Below are 24,414 nucleotides of genomic sequence, written 5' to 3' on the forward strand. Positions count from 1 at the left end.
GTGATCACTTAGTCTGGTTTCCTGTATAACACCGGCCATAGATATCCCCCAGAACAATTCTGAGAGCCTATCCTGGGATATAGACATACACAATCGGCAGCATAGATGCTTCTAAACTAGTCATGTTGCTAGTGCTTATGCTCACACATGCATGGTACAGGTCCCGGTCTGCACTGAACCGCAGAGGGTAGGAGCTATGGAAGCTTGGTGCTATAGCACCTCCTGCTTTTAGCTCTGGAGTTCCGGATTGAGTCTCTGGTGTGTCTGCCAAGATGGTGGCCACCACCCACCCGCCACTCTATACCCACTACGCACTTCCTTGGGATACGTTTAGCCAACAGTCTGTGAAGTGATTGCTGTTCCGTGTCCTGTGAATGACCCTCCCTCTCCCTTTTCTTTCTCTCTCTCCTGCAGTGAGCCAGTCAAAGGTTACGTCCAGTCAAACCCAGCCTGGTACTGGGCTTCCTAGTAAGTATCTAATGCCTTTCCCCATTCTTAAATGGTGGAGCAGATTGTGTATAGCTGAATTTATTTGGAAGCACTTTTAGAGCACGCTGCTGCATCGAAACACCTGCCCCACATGCAGGAGAGGAAATTCACCTTTGAGACGAGAAACAAACATGAGCCTGTGGAAAACAAGAAGTGCACAACGGAAACCTCAATGTAACCTTAGCTAGAGTGTTTGCTACTGTGCTGAGATGAATGCAAACAAAACACTTAACGCTATCAAATGTACTGCAGGGCACTTTAAAAAAAGTATTGTTAAGGTCCCACCAGGCAGCCAGTTTCGAAATATCACCTTGTGTTGTTGAATTCAGTAGAAGTCAGAGTTGAGAGGATTTTCCAAGCTGCAGGGTGGAATGTTCAAAAGCACCCAAGTGGCTTAGAGGTCTGCCTCCCATTGACTAGAGGTCCTAAGTCACTTAGGCACTATAGAAAAGTTTACTCATAATCTATCACTTTTTACATTGATGAGAAAGACCAGGTGGCAAAATTCCACTGTGCCTGCACAAACAGGAGGTCAGACAGATGATCACAATGGTTCCTTCTGGCCTTTGAATCTATGTAACCCCTCCAACTTAAATGCTCATAGCTTAAAAATTACTGTACCAATTTTCTTTATTATTATCAATAATAATAATATAACAATAACAACAATAATATTTTTATTGTGGTAGCCCCTAAGAGCCCACTCATTGTGCTAGGCTCTGTAAAAATGCAGAACAAAACAATGGACCCTGCCCCAAAGAATTTACAATCAAATTATAAGGCAAGACACAACAGCTGATTACAGACAGACAAGGGAGCACAAGAAAACAATGAAACAATATTGGTCAGCATGCTGAGCAGAGGCCTCAGCAATCCAGCTGCTTAACTGTTGTCATATTTTCAAACTTGGCCAGCTTGCTTAGATCTCAGTGAGATCTACAAAACCAGCCAAGTTTGAGTTATCTGCTTTTATCCAGTATCGTGTTATCTCTGTGAAAAATTGGTACTTTGAATGGATGCATTATGTTCATGCACTCAAAAGCAGCTGCACTGATGTGATTCGGACTATATAAAAGAAAATTCACCTCTGAGCTGAGACCAAGCATGGAAAAAATCCAAGGGGAATTAGCTTGACAAAGTTATGAACAATGGTAAAAGAGGGTTAGAATGGAAGCTGAACTCAACCTTGACCACTAAGGATATACCTACACTGCAGCTGGTGTGTGTGACTTGCAGCTTGTGTAGACATACCCACAACTAGCTTTAATCTAGCTAGTTTAGGTACCAATAATGTTATGTTCACATCATACACACAAAGAAATTAGATCAAAACATAAATACTCTTGTTGGAAGGTTGCAACATAACATTGCTTTATTTGTTAGAATTCAGAATGATAACACATAAGAACTCAAAACAGAGAGGGAGAAAACAGGCTGCTCCCTGAAGCAGAGAGGCACAACTCACCCCATCTTACTATAATCTGTCTGCAAACTGACTGCTGGTGCTTCCAGATGCTTCACTACAAAGCCTCCTAGCCTGCATGCAAGTCCAAGAGAAGTCCCATCCCCCCACTCTTAAATTTATAGCTTGTGATTCCAACCACAAGTAGCAGCAAGGGCGCGGTGATGTGGGCTTCAGTTTGGGCAGCACAAGGCCCCCCTGGGTACAGGGCCAGTGCAACCCATTAGGCAACCTAGGCAGTTGCCTAGGCCAATATCATTTGGGGGGCGGCATTTCGGGTCCTTTGGCGGTGACCACGGCGGCCGGATCTTTGGCCGCCCCGGTCGTTGTCGGCATTTAGGCGGAGGGAGCTGGGGCAGGGGGGCGTGGGGAGGGCCGCCTGCAGCAAGTAAGGGGGAGGGGGCGGCACGCAGGGGAAGTCCCCGCCCCAGCTCACCTCTGCTACGCCTCCTCCCCTGAGCACGCCGCCCTGCTCTGCTTCTCTCCCTCCCAGGCTTGCGGCGCCAAACAGCTGATTGGCGCCGCAAGCCTGGGAGGTGGGAGAAGTGGAGCGGCGACGGCGTGCTCGGGGAGGAGGTGGAGCAGAGGTGAGCTGGGGCAGGGAGCTGCCGCACGGCTCCCCAGGCCGGGGTGGGGACTCAGGGCGGAGGGAGTGGGGAGCTGCCGCGGGGGGGCGGAGAGCTGCCACAGGGCTCGGAGAGTGAGGGGGGGCGCAAGGTGGAAGTTTCGCCTAGGGCGCGAAGCATCCTTGCACCCGCCCTGCCTGGGTATGTACTCACTTGTGCGGCCCACATGTCCTCACTGCTATTTTTAGTGAGCCAGTTAGGTAAAGCTAGCATGGGTATGTCTACATGAGCTGCAAAATCACATCCCCGACCACTTACATGTGCTTTGCCTGTGGCAATATTTGGGCCAGATTCTCAGCTGGTTTAAATGGAAGTCAAAGCTGCACAGATTTATTCCAGCTGAGGTCTGTCTGTCTGTCAGCCATTAAAGAACGCAACAAGACTAAAGGAGGAGCTGAAAAGTACTTATGAGTCCGGATTGGAATGCACCGGATTCGAGCTCAGATCCCACCCATTGGGCATGCTGACCGGTCATCAGGCCTGAATAATCATTGAGAATGTATCTTTTTTAGCCGAGCCCCGAGGTGTTACAAATATTTGCCCGTGCAGCATTTCCTGTGTCCTCTGCAAGGTGAGTGTCTGCACTCTGGCAGTTAATTAAGCAGGTGGAGTGTGAGATGCAAATGGCCATTAATGGGCCACGCTGAACCTGTTTCTTGTTACTTCACACCCAAAACCCAGAGGTGAGACACTAGCTTAGAGAAAGTTGGGGAAAGACCCAAAATAGCAGCCGGAGGAGGAAGCTGGTGAGGATGCAGTGTTCATGCCCTTAAAGGATAACGCGTTCTCCTCAGCACTGGGAGCAAGGTTTGGTAGATCTGAGAAAGCCCCTTTTGAGAAGTGTGGATTCAGATCCTGTTCCAGATCTGAGCTTCTAATTAGGACCCATACTTGTTATCCAGGCAGATCCCCCAGATATCTCTCCAGCTGCCTCTCCATCTCCTGGGCTCCTCGTTTGTCCATATTCTTCCCTCGCAGTGCAGGGAACGTGTCTGATGCCAGTCAGCCCCTACTTTGGGGAAGGGATCCTGGATCATGGGATTTCTCTCTTTCCTTCCCATCTACCCACTCTATTTATCTATTCTTTCTTTTCTTCCTTCCTTCCGTCCACCCACACATCATGTCTCTCCGCTATCCATTCTATTTATCCTGTTGCTTTATTTATTCCCTCTGGGCCTGATTCCCATATACACTAAGACCCCGTTACACCACTCTGGTGGTGGAAAGGGACCTTACAGTGGCGTGACTGTAATGTCCACTCACTTAAAGGTCCCTTTATACTGCCAGAGAGGCAGAATGAGGCCTTAGGGTAATGAGAATCAGGCCCTCTTTCTCTCTCCCCATCTGTGGGAAGCCTCCTTCCACTCTTCCATGATTATTCCAGTCCCCAGCACTTTCTGTGGCTTCCTCCTGCAGGAGCAGAGCACAGATCTATCAACGGCGCGTTTACCAGGGACTGTGAGGTTTGCCTCCCTTTATTCATTAGACACATGAGCAGCCAGTTCTCTGATTACCATCAATGCCTTTGGAACCTGCCTTCTCACCTACCGCCGGGCTGCCTCAGGCACTAGGGGGTTATCGGTTTATCGTTACAGGATAACTGTCGACCCTGTGGAAAAACACTGGGCCGTGTGATGCTCTGGGGAGGGATGGAGGATCCCTTCATTGCCGGGAGCGGGTCAACTCTCTGGAGCTGCTCATGTGTGGAGATGGTCACCTCTCTGGAGATGGTCACCTCTCAGGGGATGGTCAGTTCTGGACATGGTCAACTCTCTGGAGATGGTCGACTCTCTGGCAGTTTGGCTGCTTGGTTTGTGGACCCGTTTAATAGGTTTTGGGCTGTGCGGGGTATTCTCCCCTCGGATTCCTTTTCCTGTTGAGTTTATTATTATTATTACTTATTTATGTATGATTGTAAAGGAAGGATCGTCCGGTGGTTGGGGCACTAATCTGGGTTCAAGAGACCTGGCGCTGAGTTCTCGCCCTGCTACAGACTTCCCGTGTGACCTTGAGTACGTCACACAGGCCTAGATCCTCAAAGGTATTTAAGTGCCTAACTCTAGGTGCTCAAATATACCTTTGAGGATCTGGGCCTTCCTCCCTCTGAGTCCCAGTTCCCCTTGTGTAAAATGGGGGTTTCTAGCACTGTCCCGCCTCACAGGAGTGTTGCACTTGGACACTAGGACACTAGGACAATAGGTGCCATACAAATACCGGAGGGAACAGCTACACTGCAAAAAAAAAAAAACCCTCCAGTGCTGAGTCTCGGAGCCCGAGGCCACTGACTAAGGCTCGCCCTCCGGGATGAAAACAGCAATATAGACATTCGGGCTCAGGCTGGAGCCTGGCCTCTGAGCCCCACCCCTCTTGCCGGGTTTCAGAGCCCAGGCCAGCCCAAGCAGGAATGGTCACACTGCTATTTTTAGCCCCGTCGCATGGGTCGAGTCGGCTGACCCGGGCTCTGAGACGTGCTGCCGTGGCGCTCTTTCTGCAGTGTAGACGCACCCTAAGAATTTGTCTTAAACCTCCTCCTGTCTCCAATCTGGATCTGGATGGGAAAGCCATTTCCCAGGGTGTTCAAAGGGAGTTCGGCCGTGTAGCACCCTGGTGCGTCAGCAGCAAAACGCAGCAGAAACAATCAAGCCCGAGAGTGCTCCCTCTCCCACATCAACTGCATTCAGCGCCAGGTTCTTCCTCCGTCACCCATCCTTTGTCTCGTTCTTCTTTCTCACAGTGCCGTGTTCTTTGTGACATACTTGATCCTGGCTTGCTGCTCCGGACCCAGGTACGATACTTCCTTCTGCTTTAAGCAGTCCACTGAACTGATGTACTAGTGCTTTCCTAGCACCGCGCAAACCCCGTATGTTCTTGACTCATGGCCTGCAGCACACGGTATCCATACCGAAGTTGGATCTCCGAGCAGACGCAGCCCAGATGCTGCATTGTCTGTAGCAAAGGGGTTGCAGTCATGTCTCGGTGCTGTGCTATAGCAGAGGTAATGCAGTTACGGCTCCTTGCCCGAGATTCATGAGGCCACATGCTCCTAGGCAGCAGACATGATGCAGTTGTGTGTTGGTGCACGGGGCAGTTGCAAGTTGCTGCATCAGAGCTGCAACTTGGTAGGAAAAGTCTAAGTTGTATTGTAACTGTAACAGCGGAGGTGCTGCTGTTGTATCTCGGTGATGCCCAGCCGTAGATGCTGTTTATTATTATACGGTGAAAACGCTGCCGTCTTGTCCCAGAGCTGGAGATTCCTGGTTGCTTCGCTGTAATATAGCGGCTCCATTTGTGTCGCAACCTAGAAGTCCCCTGGGCACAGCGCTATAGTTACCCGGCAGAATTAACGTCGCGTTGCCTCACCGGCATGCGGTGCACAGATAATTAATTATGTAATTCGCATTTTGCAACACATTATGCAATGACTTTAAACCACTCTGCTCTTTGGATAGTGTTGCTGACTGACTCTTTTCACGTCACTTGCAGGAGGTATTTTCCATGGAACCTGATCCTCTTGAGTATCTTTGTAAGTAACGTACCTGCACGGTGACTGACCTGCCCTTTGGAGTGTCGTCAATTTCATAGGGATTAAGGAGTCCAGAAGGGACCATTATGATCATCTCGTTAACACAGGCCGTACAGATTGGTCCAGTAATTGCTACCTTAAACCCAATCCCTGCTGGTGGAACTAGAGCTAGATAAATTGAGATGAAGCGGGACTCTGTAAACAAAAAGAAATTTAGGAGCAGGCAGGGGCAGAGGGGTATCCGGGTCCCATGCAGCAATGTGGAACTAGGGAAGCATCATTCTTAGCCGTACCCTATTAAACCCCTCTTGTGGGCTTTACCCTTTGAAGGTTAGCATCCATCATCCAGAAACAGTCTCCACTGGGGCACCTGTTAAAGGGTTTCGCTGCCCTGTCGATTACGCTGGGTGCCACACCTGGAGGAACTGAAAGACGTCTACAGTAAATGGGTGCCTGTCTCTGGACGGAGCCAAGCATCTGTCCGTAGTACGCGAACGCCGCTCGCAGCGCTGCAGTAACTGAGGGGCGGATGCGGAGCAGAAATTGGGCCGGATTCAGGAATGCCAGTTTCATCTTGGTTCCCAGCCTGTGAGCAGACTGCGGGATTGCAGCACTGCCCCATCGCAGCCGCCAACTCCTGTCTATGGGTCGGAATAGCTTCTGCTGCCCCTCTGTGACTCCTAAGTGGTCCGCGTAGTTAGGGTTGCCAACATGGTAATATTTAAAAACTGGACACTCCAGCAGGAGTGCCGGGACCTCCCTTTCCCCACCTCTTCCATTGAGACCCCGTCCCTGCCCACCCCCGTCCACTCCTCTTCCCCCCTCCCCCAGTCACTCGCTGCTTTTCCCTTCCCACCCACCCCTTCCTGGGTCAGGAAGGTAGCCTACAGAGTTGGGGTTGGGAGCTGCAGCCACCCAACGAAGGCAGGAGGCGACCCTGGCTGAATAGGGGCTGGAGCCGGTGATGACCCGGTGCCTCTCCACCTCTCCCGCTCGCAGTAACTGGACTTTGGGTGTCCGGTCAATAGATCTGACCGGACACTGTCAGGTCCCCTTTTCAACCTGACTTTCCAGTTGAAAACCAGGCACCCGGCCACCAGACATGTAGCCTCACCACTGGGATAGACCTGGAGGAAGCCTACACCCTTAGTGGCCAAGGGAACTGGAAAGCCTTCTGCCTTCACCCCCCTGCCTCCATGAAGGACAGTTATGGGTCAGCTCTGAGTAATTATTCGTGGAGTAACTAAGCGCATACCCCAGTACTAATGCTTTCTCTCCCCCCACCCCTAGACTCTCTCCATGTCCTATCTCACTGGAATGCTCTCCAGGTAGGTCAATCAGTTGGACATCAGATTTCTTTTCCGTAGTTCGGCTCCACGTCCCAGCTCTTCCCTGCAGCTCCCTTCCTTGGCTTCCCACGTTAGAATGATCTGAGCGACGCCGGCCCTTTGCTCCTTTCTGAGCTGCTAAAATAGCCAAGCAAAACCTGACCCTTCCTTTGACACCAGCTGCGACCTCCGGTGGAGGCTGGCGTGAACTCCGGGTGTTTTGCCAACAGCTGGCCGTGGGGAAGCTCAGATCAACTCCAGCCCCAGAGAGAGCCCACCCGCCACCACGCGTCGTTGCAGGGGAACGGGCTTTTGGGGAGTCCACTGCCACTCCCGTCGCGGCGTCTCCAAGCGGGAGGTGCTGTAGGGAGCGGGGCAGGAAAGCTGCCTGTGCGGTGGCTCCGGGCTCTGCCATTCCCATCCTCTCCCAGCCACTGTGTAGGGAGCAGAAGCAGTGTCTAGGGGGCAGTCCCACCTCTCTTAGTGCAAAGCACTGGAGGAATATTAACAAATCCAGGCTCCTGCTGGCCAAAGACGGGAGGGAAGCAGATTGCAGGCTTAAGCCTGGCCTTGCCAGCAGTTTTCTTCCATCTATAGCAGAAGGAGAATCCACACATCAGTCATTTCTTAGGCTTTTCCATACCTATCTAGCCAGGAACCCCCACTGTGTAGCCATATGGGAAGTGAAGGGTAATCTCAACCCCTGATGCTTGTTCGCCTGACCCTAGCATCCGTGCTTTATCTGCCTACCTCTGCTAAGCCCCTGGAGCTCCTAATGGTCTCTCTCCTTCCATCCATTTGTGGGATCTAATTAGAAATGTCCTTTTGCAGCTATTACAACACCACGTCGGTTCTCTTGTGCCTGGGGATCACAGCCTTGGTGTGTCTTTCCGTCACCATCTTCAGCTTCCAGACCAAGGTTGGTGTTGATTTAGTTGGTGTTGGTAGATTTAGTTGGGGATTGGTCCTGCTTTGAGCAGGCGGTTGGACTAGATGACCTCCTGAGGTCTCTTCCAACCCTGATCTTCTATGATTCTAAGGTGAGACTATCCCAGCATGTTGGGCAGGGGATGCATCTCAGGGAGGGGAGGGAGATCTCGATAGGAAAAAAGGAGCTGACACTCATGCAGAAAATGGTTTGGCCAGGAAGTATGGATCTGGGAGTGCAGCTAAAGGATGGGGGATGAGGGGGTGGGTAGGGTACAGGAGGGAATGTCTGACAGGGATGGGGGTTGCAGTATGAGTGCGATATGGGTCCTGGCGAGTCTTGGATTTTGGGTGCAGAGGGATGACAATGCTGAGGTGGATAAGGATTGGAGATAGGTGGTGAATAAGCTGTATAATAATGATAGGATTTGGAGTTATAAGGTCCAGAGTGTGATGGGTGCTAGGCTACAGGATTTGGGGTGTAGGTGGGGTATGTTGAGTCCTGGGCAATAAGGTTAAGGGTACAGGATTTGGGGTAGGATGAGTGCTGGGGTAGAGGGTTTGGGGTATAGGTGTGGTATGAAGGGTGCTGGGTATAGGTGGGGTCTGATGGGTGCTGGGTATGGGATTTGGGATATAGGTGGGCTTGTGACTGAGTCCCGTACACCTTGCCCGCCGCCAGCCGGCCAAACCAATAAAGCCAACGGCCCCTTTTTGCCTCCACAGTTTGACTTCACCTCCTGCCAGGGCGTCCTCTTCGTCATGCTCATGGTGCTGCTCTTCAGCGGGATCATCCTGGCCATTCTCCTCCCCTTCCAATACGTAAGTGACCTCTTCTCTCTGCGGATCCCAGTTCGCTCCCGTGGCGCCGCCTCTGCAGGGAGGATGTTCTTGCTGCACAGGGTCAGATGGGGATGGCCCGTGGTGCAAACCACGATGCAGCCTGATTCCTAGTTGGCAGGAGCAACCCCTCTTATTTGGGCACGGGGGTTTAAGGTGGGTAAGGGCCTCCCTCCTCACTTTGGCTGCTTCCTTGTCCTTCCAAACACCGGGCTAAGCTCCTTCCTTGGAATAATCTGGATGCATCTCCTGCTGGAATCAACAGGTTCTGATCTCAGTTAGGGCTGTGTCAGCCCAATGGTGTCACACTGGATTGACACCAATGTAACCCAGATCAGAGTGACTCCGGGGGTACGTATGTGAACTGAGCAGCGTTGCCTCTGGATGGAGCGAATATTTCCCTCTAGCTGCCTGTAAGTGAGTGTGTCTCTCTAGCTGCCCATCAGTGTGTACCTAGGTGCCAACTCCGTGTGCGCTCCGGGGCTGGAGCACCCACAGAAAAAAACAGTGGGTGGTCAGCAGCCACTGGCAGCCCCATGGGTCATCACCTCCCCTTCCTGCCCTGTTCCTCCTGCCCACCGGTGCCCCCGCTGAATGGCTCCTCCCCCTCCCTTCCAGCGCCTTCCGCCCGCCATGATCAGCTGTTCCGTGGCATGCAGGAGGCTTTGGAGAGAGTGGGAGGAGCGCAGGCAGGAAGAGGCGGGGGAGTGGGCCGAAAGACGTGGGGAGAGGTGGGGGCTTGGAGGAAGGGGTGGAGTGGGAGCGGGGTCTGGGGGAGGGCCGGCTTTAGCAAGTGCGGGGCCCGATTCGAACAGTTTCAATGGGGCCCCAGCAGGGATGACTGAAAAAAACCCCCCACACATAAAAAATCACTGAAGGACTTGCCGCTGAAGTGCTGCCGAAGACCCAGAGCGCAGCCAGGTGAGTAAAAATTAAAAAAGAGCCTCTAGCCATGGAAGGGATTCTCGGCCACTTGACCCCCTGGCAGCCCTGCCACTGAATTGGCCTCCTCTGGGGCAGAACTCCCCCAGGATCTTAATAAGTCGGCACCTATGAGTGTGGAGGTCACCTATGAGAAATGTGAGGCATCTGGGCACAGCGAGCCTAGACAAACAAAGTGACGGCTCAGGGTGATAAATGGAGACTCTCAGTGAGCCGCAACTCACCGTAATTTGCCCCTTTATCAGCATTTTCCAGCCGCTGTAGAGTTGCCCCTGAGGATAAATTGCTGAACGAGAGCTCGCGCGGGGGGGGCGGGGGGGGGGCGGAAGCGGACGCAAAGGCTTGGAGATTGGGGGAGCCGTCACAATCAATCGTGTTAATAATCGTGCAGCCAGGAAGTGCAAACCGCTGAGCCGCCAAACCTCCCATGGGTCAGAAGCAGCAGAGGCAAGGAAGACTGGGGAGTCGCTCGGGGCGTCCTATCAGGGAGCAGCCGAGAGTGAAACAGTTCAGCTTCCCACTCCGAAAAGGGCTGGGGGAAGAATTGCTCAGAGCCACTGTCCATTGGTGTGGCCGATTGGTTCAAACCGACTGGGTGTAAGATTGGAAGCTCTGTGGGGCAGGGCCTATTTTATTGTTCTGCGGTTGTCCAGCGCCTGGGGGGTTTCTGGTCTGTGACTTCAATGCGTGTAACAACAATGAAAATAATTAATAACTCCCTGATGGCCAGTTCTGCAGCACCCATTTCTCCTCCCCGCAGGATCTGAGTAAACTCCTCCTGAACTTCATGGAGTGACTCTGGATTTACACCAGTGTCACTGAGTAGCAGCGACTTGAACTGCTTTGGGGGAAAAAAAAACCCACCCCCGCCTTGCTACTGCAGAGTTGAATAAACAGCCAAACCTTTTAAATCCAGGAGCGGAATATCGGCGTAGTGATTGTATTTGGAAAAAGTTAAAGTGCTGGCAGAGATAAGCTCAGGAAATTGCCTGTAGCTTGTTGACTACAAGCTGGGAATCGAAGGAGGTGATAGACAAGCCAGGTGCTCTGGGCAAATGTGGTTAATTGTATCTACCCCCATCCAGGGGGCAGCAGCGTGCCCGAGTGGTGGGCATACTAGACTGAGCCTCAAGAGATCTGGGTTCTATTCCTGCTACTGGCCTGCTGGGTGATCTTGGGCAAGTCACTTCACCTCTCTGTGCCTCAGTTTCCCCATCTGTAAAATAGGACTTTGAGATCTACAGTTGAGAAGAGCTAGATTATTATTACACATCTAGTTTTCTAATCTAGTCCCATACACATCTATCTAGTTAATTTTCCTTTCTTTGCACTGAACCAAATTATGTCCTAGGGATTTTGGGGACTGGCTGCCTGGAATATCTGGAGCTTCAGGTCTCCCCCCACACCCCTAAAATCCTCTGAGCTGAATAAAGTTCTGTTCCCTTATGTGTGGGTGTCAGACGTCAAAGATGGACATGGGGGACTAACTAGAAATGGCCCCGGTGCAGCATTTCAGACTGTCCAATGTTGAGAGGTGCCGAGGTCCACAGCGAAAACTAATCCCGTTGAAGGGCATCAAGGCAGGGATTTTCAAAGTAGCCTAAAAGAGTTAGGTGCCCAATGGGATTGAGGTGCCTAACTCCCTTAGGGTGTGCCTACACTGCCGTGGGAGGTGTGATGGCAGCATCTATAGACATACCTGAGCTAGCTTTGATCTAGCTAGTGCACGAACCAATTGCAGTGAAGCTGTGATAGCACAGACTGCAGGGTGGGTGAGCTGAGTACAGACACACGGTCCCAGACTGCCCGGAACCCCATGCAGCCGTGGCTGCACTGGTCCCCGAGCTAGCTGGATTCGAGTTAGTTTGGGTCCATCTGCATATGTTGCCATCACTCTTGCGATTGCGGTACGGACATTTTTGGAAATCCCAGCTCATGTGTTTAGTGTCCCTTTTGGATTAATGCCAGACAACCCTCCTCATTCGGCCCAAACCTCTGCCCTTTGTGCCTTGCCCGGGAGTGGCACTGATCCTAGATTGACACTGGAGTAATGGATAATGAGATCTGGTCCAACTGAATTAAAAGGTTTTGTTCCTTCCTGGGAGATTGCGTTGGCTGAAGATGGTGGCACTGAAAGGAAAGGTACCAGGGGGTCCTGCCTCCCATTCTCCTGCTCTAATGACTGCACCACATTCCCCTCCCTGCGCTGGGAAGTGAAACCAGGAGCCCTGGCTCAAAAATCAACTGCTCTAACCAGTCCAGCACGCCCTGCCCTTAAAGCTTGGACTAGAACCCAGGAGCGCATGCCCTGTTAGCTGCTTTAACCACTGCACCGTGCTGCCCTCTCAAAACTGGGTGTAGAACCCACCTTTCCTTACTCCCACTTACATGCTTTAACCGCCTTCCCTTCTCAAAGCCGGGAATGAAAGCCAGGAGGCCTGATGGCCAGTAAGCTGGTCTAACCACTGCCCCAGGAGTCCAGAGACCCAATCAGTGGCTCTGATCCTTGCCCTGTATTCCCCTCCCAAAGCAGGGAATAGAACTCAGGAATGGCCCCTGTTCTAGCCACTGTTCTAGCCACTAACATGCTGGCTACTGATCAATGTGTATAAATAAAACCAGCAATATCCGAGGGGCCACATGTGTGTGGCCAGCTCTTGGGGGATTATTGTCACGCTCACCTACCTCACCACCCTCCTGCCATCACCCCTTTGCCACATTTTCTGTCTCTTTCTGCTCTGGCGGACGCATCTGGCGCCTGACGCTGTTCAGATCCAACAAAGGTGTTTGTTGTTCCCGACCGACATCCTGCTACAGGTGGCTAATGACGGTGATTGATTGCAAAGGGGAGTGTGGGGGGGGTGCTGTTATCCCAGCCTTTGGCGTCTTGTTCTCCACCCAGGAGCTTTTATTTTGCAATTCTTCATCCCTGAGCGCTCAACGGACACTGGGAAATGTTGACAAAGGAGGACATTGCCCGGAGTCTGGCAGCCTCCATTAATCACTTTGGGGCCGCAGTTGTTTACCTGTATCCGACTGGGCCCCATTGGCTGTTCCAGGGCTCTCCAGGCAGTTGGGCACGTTCCTCTAGGCTGGAGACGGCTGCATTCATAGAATCAAAGAAATCATGGAAACATAGAATATCAGGGTTGGAAGGGACCTCAGGAGGTCACCTAGTCCAACCCCCTGCTCAAAGCCAGACCAGTCCCCAACTAAATCATCCCAGCCAGGGCTTTGTCAAGCCGGGCCTTAAAAACCTCTAAGGATGGAGATTCCACCATCTCCCGAGGGAACCCATTCCAGTGCTTCACCACCCTCCTAGTGAAAAAGTTTTTCCTAATATCCAACCTAAACCTCCCTCACTGCAACTTGAGACCATCGCTCCTTGTTCTGTCACCTGCCACCACTGAGAACAGTTTAGATCCATCCTCTTTGGAACCCCCTTTCAGGTAGCTGAAAACAGCTATCAAATCCCCCCTCATTCTTCTCTTCTGCAGGCTAAACAATCCCAGTTCCCTCAGCCTCCCCTCGTAAGTCATGTGCTCCAGCCCCCCAATCATTTGTGTTGCCCTCCGCTGGACTCTTTCCAGTTTCTCCACATCCTTCCTGTAGTGTGGGGCCCAAAACTGGACACAGTACTGCAGATGAGGCCTCCCCAATGTCGAACAGAGGGGAATGATTATCTCCGAGCACAGCTGCTTTAAGCAACTGTCAGTACTGGACTCTGAATGGAACCTGTTCTTTCTTGGAGGCCAAGTGCTTTCGCTCATGACTTGAGGACACGTAGCTACTAAGGCCAGCGTTTTCGAAAGGGGCGTCTGATGTGGGGTGTCTCGGTGTGAGATGTCATGGGTCTGCCATTCAGAACGGCAGAGCATTCACTGTGCCAGCGGACGTCAGTGGCAGCCAGGGGCGTGCAGAAAGGGGGGGGCAAGCAGGGGCACCCCCAATAATCATCAGGGGCACAGAACTCCTCCGGCCCTGGGGGTGGAGGGTAGAGGGGGAGAGTGAGCTCCTGCCGGCGCAGTGGGGGATGGGGATGGATGAGGGAAGAGCGAGTCCTACCAGGCCTGGGTGGTGGGAGAGAGATCCTGCCTCTGAAAGCAAGCCCTGTAGGGTAACCAGATGTCCCGATTTTTTAGGGACAGTCCCGATTTTTGGGCCTTTTTCTTACATAGGCTCCTATTACTCCCCACCCCCATCCCGATTTTTCACATTTGCTGTCTGGTCACCCAAGCCCTGGGTGACTCACATTGGGCACCCAAAATCCTGATCCACCCAGTCCCTTTTCTACCTGTAAGGCCTAGGTGTGTGTGAGATCATGCCACTTCTAAAGGGTCATTGTGATCCTTATGTGGCTGGCTCCCATGCTCAGTGTGGTCTGGTGGATCATGTGCTGGCTTAGGCACCAGGAGACCTCGCTTCTACTCCCATCTCTGCTACTGCCTTACTGGAATACTGTGGGCCAGTCTCTGTGCCTATGCTGCTTTCCCTAGACTCTGTCCTCCATGGTGTGAGTCAAGCCCTCCCTTCTTGCGGGTTGGGTTTCTCCCTAAAGCTGACTGGTGTATGTGTCTATTTCCTGTAGGTGCCGTGGCTCCATGCCATATATGCCGTGCTGGGTGCGATTGTCTTTACTATGGTAAGCGGCGCCGAATCCCAAGGAACGGGAGTTTGATTTATTTGGCCGAGTTCAATCAGGTAGCAAATCGCCTGTCCCTTGCAAGGCAAGACGAGCATGGGGAAGGAGAGGGAGGGGAGTTGTACTGCAGGAGACCTTTCCCTTCAGGAGACCTTCATGTCCAAAGGTGGATGACGAATAGCAATCCATGGGATCATCTGGGCCTAGTCCCTAGTGTGCCTGTGTCTTTATCACAACATCAGGGCCGCGTCTGGCACAGCTGATGGCCCTGGTTTAAGGCCAGCCACGGTATGGAGTAGCAGAGGGAGTGAGGTTCATCAGCAGAGCTGGGAGAGCAGGTCCGGACGGAGGTGCTTTGGCAGAGCGGTGTGTGTCTCTGGGCGTGAGGCGGTCAGGACCGGGGCGGGGAGGCAGCAAGGGGGAAACTCTGCAGCGCTCCAGGGAGCAGAGACCTTCAGCGTGGAGAAAGCTTCGTCTGGATATTGATTGGGAGTGGGAGGTACAGCGGGGCCTTCGTTACCTAGAAAGGGGATCGAACTTCTAAATGTCCTGGCGGGGGGGCCAGGCCGTGGGAGACCCAGACAGAGCCAGGCCACTGTGGGGCCAAGGAAGCAGCCACAAGGGGGCGCTGGAGGGAAGGGCCCCCTGCAATCCCGCATCCTGCCCCAAGGTGAGGCCCAGGACGAGGGGCACTGGCAGAGCTGTGGGTGCGGGCAGCCCGAGACTAGAGTAGCAGAGAGTGACGTGGGGGCAGGATTTAGGATTGACATGTGCAGAATTTAGGACGGCGATAGCAGGCGGAGGCGGGTGCTCCATTGCAGCCCGGGGGGTTGGTGCCGGAGCTGTGGGTCCCATGCAGAATTCCCTGCCCCCCACTCCCGAGGCCCCTACACTTTTGGGTCAAAAATACGTGCTGTATTACACCAAAAACAAACGCTGGGCCCTGTACATGACGGCGCTTCCAGGCAGCTTATGCAGCAAGTGTTTCTCCAGAGCGGATTTTAGCGGAGTCACGTTTGCCGTTCGGAAAGCAGGAAGCACCCGCCGAAGGAGCGTGCGGGGCCACCCCAAATGAGGGGTCAGGAGGACAGCCGCCTTGGGGTGAGGCGGAGCCATCTGGGCCCGCTGGGAATAACAACAGCCGTTGAGCAATTTGTTTAATAGCTAATAAAGTCAGTTATGAAGAACTCGGATGTTTTACGACCGCCCTGTAAAATGTGCCCAGGGTTAAATGGAATATAACTGGCTCGTAAACGGAGACAGTCAGATCCTCAGCTGCTGAAGCCAATGGACCGGGCCTCTATGGCCAATTATTATTTTCTGTCCCAGAAGTCCTTAGGAGAGCCAGACCCCATGGTGCTGGGCGTTGCATCTTCACACACGCTGCCCAAAGAGCACAGTGCAACCAGGGAAGGCTCAGGGACGCGGTGGAGGTTAATAGACAAGACAGACTCAAGGTGGTAGCGGGAATTGGAGGCTCAGAGACCAGCCCACGGTCACACAGGTTAGCAGCAGAGCCAGCAGTACCGTTCAGGTCCCCTGATTCCCCATCTCCTAGACCGGGCCCCCCTCTCTGCGCAGTTTGGCAAAGTCACCCAGTCACCGCGCCGGGAGGGGACGGGTATAATTCTTTATAGCTGTAGCGTGACCGCACCTGGAATGTTGCACTGGGTTCGGGACAGCACGTTACCAGACAGGTATTTGCTCAAGTGGGAGGAAATGCAGAGAAGAACAACAGAAACAATCCCGGGGCTGGGGGAAGGGACTCGCAAGGAAGAATCAGGAGCATTCCTTGGCCAAGCAGCGGCCAAGATGGGGGTGAGACGATGCAGGTCCCTGAAGGTAGTTATCGCCAAGGAATCGCTGGGGATGGGGTATAACTGGGAGGAATGGGATGAAATTAAGAAAGGAGGTAACTTCAGCATAAGTTGCTTGACCACGAGACCAGTCTGGGTGTGGAGTTATCTCAGTCAACCTGGGGAACTCCTTGCCTGAGGAGGCCGTGAAGGCTAGGACTATAACAGGGTTTAAAAGAGAACTGGATAAATTCATGGAGGTTAAGTCCATTAATGGCTATTAGCCAGGATGGGTAAGGAAGGGTGTCCCTAGCCTCTGTTTGTCAGAGGATGGAGATGGATGGCAGGAGAGAGATCACTTGATCATTACCTGTTAGGTTCACTCCCTCTGGGGCACCTGGCATTGGCCACTGTCGGTAGACAGGATACTGGGCTGGACGGACCTTTGGTTTGACCCAGTACGGCCATTCTTATGATGTTCAAGCATGCGATGCATTGCCTGATCCTCTTTGCGGGTCTGTTTTCCCCTCTCTCTCCCCCCAGTTCCTGGCATTCGACACGCAGCTGCTGATGGGGAACCGCCGGTACTCACTGAGCCCAGAGGAATACATCTTCGGAGCCCTCAATATCTACCTGGACGTCGTCTACATCTTCTCCTTCTTCCTCCAGCTCTTCGGCTCCAGCCGGGAGTAAGCGCAGTGAGAAAGCGTCTGTCCTCGCCCGGCGAAACAGAAAAATGTTAAAAAACAAAACAAAACAAAACAAAAAAAAGAGGGGGAAAATATAGCCAACCTTTCTGGTCCCTTTGCCAGCTCCATTCCATCTACTGAGCAACCCCCCTGGTTCCTTCTGCAGCTTGTACATATGCTGTTAACCCTTTGTGACCCAGAAAGCAAACTGGGGTGGAAATGCTAGGCGCCCTCCCACCCCCTGAAATCAAACCAGAGCTGGGTCGGTAGTGCCGGCGGGGCAGCAGGCTGGGCTCTCGCATTTGCAGAGGTCACTAGGGTTCCCCATCTGGCTTCGGCACATTATTGCATGTAGGTACGTTACCGTGTGTGCTACTGAGGGGTTTGGAGAGGGTCCCATATGAGGAAAGATTAAAGAGGCTAGGACTCTTCAGCTTGGAAAAGAGGAGACTAAGGGGGGATATGATAGAGATCTATAAAATCATGAGTGATGTGGAGAAAGTGGATAAGGAAGCGAATGGCGCCTCTTTGCAATCTCGCTAGCAGACCTGGTGCGAGAAGAGCGGCTCTCCATCAGGGGCAGCCCCCTAAGAGACATCCCCAGCACCCTCCAGGCCTTCCTGTGTCTCCTTTCTACCAGACCACAAAACTGAGAGCACCCTTTCCTCCCATAATGCCTCCCAGGCCAGGCTGATCACTGATGTGGGACTCACCTACCCAGCCAGCTGCCTCAGGGGATGAGTAGACTGGAGCTGTCTAAGGTATGGGCCCCAGGCAGGATTGCAAACAGGTGTCAAGGGGTCATGATACCAGCCTGCCCTTTCCATATCACTAAATGTGGAGGGAGGGTAGGTCCCAACTAGATGAGTCCCAGGATGGAGAAGATTGAGAAGCACCAGCCTATGCAAAGCCAGGATCCCTGTGTCCAGGGGGAAGATGGTGAGATTGGACAAAGACCCTAGGGGCTCATATGGACTCATTAGTGTCCTACAGTAATGGCTTCGAACTCTAGATGCTCCATCGTGCAGTGCGTCCGGGGTCACCACCATCACAAATGCAGTTGTATTGCTTGGTGAGCATGCCCAGCTTGGAAGGGCAGAGAGGTGTCTGCACCACACCCCGGTGGTACTGCCCGGATGCCCCCTATGCATGCTCCCCAGCTGCAGATTGGACAGCGGGCGCTGGAGAGATCTTTCTAACCACTGGAGAGCGTCACATCCACCAGCAGGGTTGGGTGGCATTAATGCTGTTGAACAAGCTTCCCTGACGCCGCCCTCCTCCATCGCAGCAATGCAGCAGAAGGCTCCTCCTCTTGAGGCGACTTCTGAGATGCTGAAACTACGGAACTTGTAAACACTGACATCACGTGAGTCACCCAAGAACAGGGTGCCAGCTGCAGGCACCCTAAAGGTGGATCTCCATGCAATTGCCAGGCCTGCTACCTGTCAGCTGGCACGAAGAACCAGGTGTTTCTCGCACTACCCTTTGCTGGTGAGCAGATGTTTCATCACCTCTCCACGGAAGGCACTTAGTACTCAAGAAAAAATAGCTGACCTGCGGCCTGCCGCCAAGGAGGCAGAGTCTGATCAGATTAGCAGGGACAGAACCAAACGGAGGAGGAGCTGTGCTGCAGTTGGACAAAATACCGACATCCCCATTTTAAAAAGTCCATTCTACCAACATGAATAACGTGGCAGAGGAGCTGATCTAGGGTTATCCTGCCCCATTGTTGCACCTTCAGGGGAACCCAATGCAGTTTTGAAGAAGGAAACTGGGGACTACACCCAGGAGTACCCAAGAAATACCCACATCATTTAGTGAGGGCTACCCAGGTGGCATTCCGAGAAACCCCTTGGAATAGAGTGCCAGGTCTTAGTGCCCTGTGCCAGGTTGTAGGACCCTGAGGACAAAAAAGAGCTGTCTTGCTGACTCATCCTGGCAGCCAGATCAGGTGGATCCTATGAGCACCAACCCAGGATATAAAAGGGATTTTCAAGTGTCTCCCTGAGACAGAGAAAGCACTAGGGTCAGGGACAGAGGCGGTCCTTCCGGGAGCAGTCGCAGAAACAGCAAAATTCAGGCGCAAGCTCCGGTGACGAGTTTCTATTTATTGCTATTGAACTTAACAGTAAAGGGGGCCCTAGGAAAAAGGGTAAGTTTGGACTCAAGCCTGGGTGTGTGAGGAGAAAAGGGGGAATGCCCCTGCCGCTGACACAGAGTGGCAGCCCGAGAAATGCCCACTATCCGGATGGATTGCTGAGGAGCACCCACGAACCGCCCAGGCGGGGCTCTCTCCCGCAGAACTACCCTGCGCTCAGGCTATGAAAGGCCAGGTAGTGAAAGCAGCCCCTTTGCTATTCAACTATTCAAGCCCTCATTTTCAGCTCCCCTGCCCTCCAAGCGGAGCCAGCTTTGTGGATGCCTCCGAGTGCACCAGTATCTTTCCATCTTCGCCCTGTTAATATCCCCCATTTGGAAATCAACCGGCTAATTAACTGCAGGGCCCCAGGCTGAGATAAGATAAGAGGCATTTAACTCTTATTTAAAAGGCGATCCTTCCCCCTGATAGGGCCCTTTATCTGAAATCTCCCTGGGAAGACCAGGGCATGTGCGTCAGCGGGTTGCTTCTAGCCATTCCAACCCGCTGGAGGGGGAACCCGTGCCAAGCTCTCCATACTGTACATTCTTTCTCCGCTGCTCTCCGGCTTCCCAGGCGCGCACACGCCTTCCGCACGTGCCTCGGCCCCACGCTGAGCAAAGCAGAGGAAAGTTACTGTGCCCAGGGTTGTAGGAAGTAAATCTCGGGCTCCTTTCCCGCGCCGCTGCTGATCTCCCGTGTTCAGAGATAATCCTGCTCTTCCCACACCCCCTTTCCCTTCCTGATCCAACTGCATCACTTTTGTATGCATCCGGGACACGGCGTGGGCACTCAGAGACCAGGGGGATGGGCGTCTGTGGAAGGCCCCATCGAGAGGGACTTGGCGATGCTGCAAAGGACAGCCCCTCTGAACTTCGCAGCGGGAATGGGGGAGAGTTGATGGTGTCGTTCTGGATTTACACCAGTGGTGGCAGAAAACAGGCTTTGGCCCCTCTGGGTTGTATGGCGACATATCTAGTGTACTCTGCATCTGCAAGTGTAGCCATGCCTTGAGTGCAGGGGGCTGGATCAGATGATCTCTCGAGGTCCTTTCCAGTTCTATGATTCTATGTCAGTTGGAGGTGTGGTTGCAGCTCGGGTAGGCATACCTCTGCTGGCTTGATTCCCTTGCTTCCCTGGGGAGATCAAAACAGCAGAAGAGATCAAGTGCTGGCTGCAGAAGCTTTCCAAGCCGGGACCCAGTTCACCGTGGCCCTGCGTCATGAGTCTTCATTTACATCAGTGCAAAGTGGGCACGAAACACAGGTGTAAATGGTGACACGTGGTGCTGGTTTAGCAGAGAAGCAGGCCTGAATGCTACGAGGTGAAAGGAGACAGTTGGGTACATACCAGTCCTGGCACAATTTGCTTCTCAACATATTTGCCCTGCCTGTCTCCTCAAGAATGAGTTCTTACAAAAGACAACCCCTAATCCACGGATTCATTTATTTATGAAATTCCTATGGCTTGCAAACAAAGCAAATAGGCTGTTATATATTGTTGCAAATCCATGATCACATTGGCTCTTCCTAGATGTTGCTGCACTGCACACAGTGGCCATTTAGAACTTCACGGCGACAGTAGGGATAGAACATGGATCTTTCTAGTCCAAAAGCCCAACCTCCTGGGCTAAAGGAGAATCTCCATTAGCTGCTGGCAGTATAGGACCTATGATACACAGTTGAATTCTGTTTCTATCTTGTAGAGTGAGGTGGTGCACATATATATTAGCTGGGTCAGTGCAATATCTTGCACAGGATACTGCAACCCTTAAAACAATACAGAGAGGAGGGTGGAGGAAGGGAAATAAGTGCCCTGACCAAGAAAATTATTGAGCACTTGGAAACAGGGGACAGATGCAATTGCAGGGGAGAAATTGTCTGGATACCCCCCTCACCCATTCCCTAGTCAAACCCTCACTGCAAGGATCTTAGCATAAACTGAAATCACAGTTTCCCTCGTTATCTACCCCCAGAGAGCTACTGCAGAGCAGGGCAAATGCTTCCCTCTGCACCTACGCCAGGGCTGATTTTTAAGGCTTTAGCAGCCTCCTGAGTTGCAGTCTTCCAGCCCGAGAAGGACCCGGATCTGGATACTTCAGGGAAAAGTCCAGCTCCAGGTCCAAACTTTGCAGCTGCCTCCTGCCTCTACAATGGGTAGAATCGGAATCCAAATGCCTCCTGGATTTGGGGAGAAATTTGGATCTGGCTCCAGGTCCAATCTTTGCCCCCTCTCCCTACAAGCGGCTTGATCCGAATGCCAGGTATACTTTGGGAGAAGTCCAGATCCGGATCCCCACTTGGCCATATCTCTTCTGCAGCGTGGAGTGATTCGCCTTTCACTACCGAGGCCTGAGCTGCAGCTTCTGCTCCGGGTCCCCCTGTTTTCCAGTGGAAAACACCTGCATGGCACCTGCTAGTCTCTCTCCAGGGGAAAACAATGAAACCAAACTAGCTTGCTGCCCCTTTGTGTTCCTTGGTGGAATTGCAGGGGCTCCCATCCTTGCATGTCCTGTCTGTTCGGTCGCTGCTGCTGCTTCTTAGCCTCCTTTGTGGGTTGCAGCCGATCCAGTTCTCCAAGCAAGGGCCCGATCCTGTTCCCCGTTGAAGCCAGCAGCAAAAGTCCCCGGTGCTCGGATACAACAGGGATGAGGGAGGCGTTAGCACTGAGCGAGACGAAGCCTCTGTTGGTTTCAGTGATGCAGGAGAGGGGCCCTCAGGGGGACCCCTCAGAGGGCGAGGGCTGGGTTTTCCCTAGGTGGGCTCGGGTGAGGCGGGATTGTTTGTCTCCATCCGCACAGCTCCCCTTGCTATGTCCTTGTGCTCTATCCTCGGAATCCCAGCTCCCCCTGTGACCAGCGCACTCCTCCCTCCTTCCATTCCTTTGATTTCCTTGTAAATAAAATTTTGTATTTTCTCTGGACATTGCTAATAAATTGTTGCAAAACTGGGAGGATCCTTGTTTTTCTTTTTGACGGAGCCTAGGGTGGAGGCAGAATAACACACAGCAGGCTTTGTAGATTAGATTTTTTTTTTTAAAGGCCAGAAAGAACCTTTAGATCATAGATTCTAAGGCCATAAGGGATCATCTAGTCTGACCTCCTGTATAAAACAGGCCAGATGATTTCGTCTACTTATTGCGGGATTGAGCTGAGTAATTTGTGTTGGACTAAAGCATCTCTTCCCGGAAAGGCATCCAGGCTTGATTGGAAAACTTCAAGAGCTGGAGAATCCACCACGACGGTTAGTGGCTTTTGCCCGATAATCACCCTCAGCGTTAAAACAAAGCGCGCCTTCTTTCTCATTTGAATGTCTTTGGCTTTAACTTCCAGCCATTGGTTCCTGTCCTGCCTTTCTCTGCTAGACTAAAGAGCTCTTTAGCAGCTGATATTTTCTCCCCCTGAAGCATAGGCACCGGTTTCCTCCGGCCCCGGGGGGGCGGGGGGGTATTCAACCCCCCGCTCAACCCCAGGCCCCACCCCTTTTCCCAAGCCCCCACCCTCCCTGCCTCTTCCTGCCCTGCCCTGTCCCACCTCTTCTAGCCCAGTTCTGCCTGGAATATAAATATTGGACTATTTTCTAATTATGTGGTAAAAATGAGAAAGTCAGCAATTGTTCAGTACTAGTGCGATGTGACACGTTTGTATTTTGTTGTCTGATTTTGTAGGCAAGTCGTTTTTCAGTGAGGTGAAACTTGGGGGCATGCAAGACAAATCAGGGGTACGGGAGTCTGGAAAGTTTGAGAGCCACTGGCTTAGGCCGATGAGTTCCACTGGCGAATGGAAAAGAATTCCTTAAATGCACATAGCACTTTTCATCTCAGAGGATCCAAGCCCCCAAATCACTTTTCCCAGCCTCTGAAATGCAGCTGCCTGGGGGTGGTGAAAGGTCGCAGCCGCCTAAATAGCACAGCAAGGAGAGATAGAAACCGAGAACAATATGGAATCCAGCTGAAACTGAAGGAGAAAAGGCACAGAAGTGTAACATCAACAGCCCCCCGGTTGTCGTCGGGGAGGATTGAATCTGGGACTGCTGGAGCTTAGTGCATGAGCCTCTTCCACATGAGCTAAAAGCCAGACTTGTTAGCTAAGGCTGTAGAGCACGCTCATTAATTGCTCTCTTTAAGTGGTCTCAATGCCACTAGATGGGACACAACACTACACCCAGGAGGTGCGAGGGTTACATATGCAGGATGGAATTACCAGCTTTGCCATTTGGCTAAGGCGAAATAATACCAACATGCAAACAGCGATAATTCACTGATTAACTGAACCAGTCCTGGGGAGTTAGCCCTGAATAGAAAGGCAGATCCTGGGAGATTTGAGAGAAGCTGACTGAGCTGAGTAGGAGAACATTCTGTTCGAATAACTTGATGCCACCTGTTAATTCTGGATTTATTGTGGTTAATACAATAGGACCATCTACACGCCCTAACCAAGTTTGAATCCTCGCTGTTTGTCACTTGCCTCACCCCCATGTTGAGACTGCATGGGCTAGATGATTTAATAGGGCTTTACCACTCCAATCAGTGATGCTAGTGTGCTTAACATTCCCGTAACAGGTGGATTTCAGCATGCATCCTACTCGGGTTAGTTCTGGTGTGGGAAGTTCGTGATACTCTACTCAAGCTCCGAGAAGGTTTTCTTTGCTGCCACATGGCCTGTTCCAGTGCCCCCCTGTAGCCACTGGGGCCCAGATCCTCAAAGCAGGTATTTAGATTCCTAACTGTGGTTGCATTCAGTGAGAATTAGGCACCTAAATGGTCATTGGATCAGGTTTATAGGGGCCTGAAACCCTTGTATGGTGTGGCAACACGTTGTGGTTTCCCCTAATCCTCTTCCCCAATGTGATGGGGCATCTGCCTCACACTGGCCCATAAGGGGTTAATAGAGCCCTAGGGAGGCCGCGCAGGAGGCAGCCAATTAGAGACGGGCTGCGAGGAGCAACCAATCAGGGCCAGGCAGGCCCGTATAAGAAGGACTACAGGCTTGAGCAGCGTCAGTTGCTCCCTGGT

General features: G+C 52.3%; 1 protein-coding gene across 2 annotated transcripts in view; it reads left to right on the top strand.

The window, feature by feature from the left end:
* The window catches only part of FAIM2 (Fas apoptotic inhibitory molecule 2), a 37,936-nt gene extending 15,585 nt beyond the window's left edge, over positions 1 to 22,351 (top strand). For both annotated transcript variants that reach the window (XM_039514929.1, XM_039514930.1), the window contains 8 exons: positions 415 to 468; positions 5,312 to 5,362; positions 6,061 to 6,100; positions 7,391 to 7,428; positions 8,260 to 8,347; positions 9,082 to 9,177; positions 14,726 to 14,779; positions 17,119 to 22,351. In XM_039514929.1, coding sequence (XP_039370863.1) covers positions 415 to 468; positions 5,312 to 5,362; positions 6,061 to 6,100; positions 7,391 to 7,428; positions 8,260 to 8,347; positions 9,082 to 9,177; positions 14,726 to 14,779; positions 17,119 to 17,268 — 571 coding nt within the window. In that variant the 3' untranslated portion in view covers positions 17,269 to 22,351. The remainder of the gene's footprint in view (positions 1 to 414; positions 469 to 5,311; positions 5,363 to 6,060; positions 6,101 to 7,390; positions 7,429 to 8,259; positions 8,348 to 9,081; positions 9,178 to 14,725; positions 14,780 to 17,118) is intronic.
* The last annotated feature ends 2,063 nt before the right edge of the window (positions 22,352 to 24,414 follow it).

Source organism: Mauremys reevesii, linkage group 25 (assembly GCF_016161935.1).
Source record: "Mauremys reevesii isolate NIE-2019 linkage group 25, ASM1616193v1, whole genome shotgun sequence".
Classification (NCBI taxonomy): domain Eukaryota; kingdom Metazoa; phylum Chordata; order Testudines; family Geoemydidae; genus Mauremys; species Mauremys reevesii.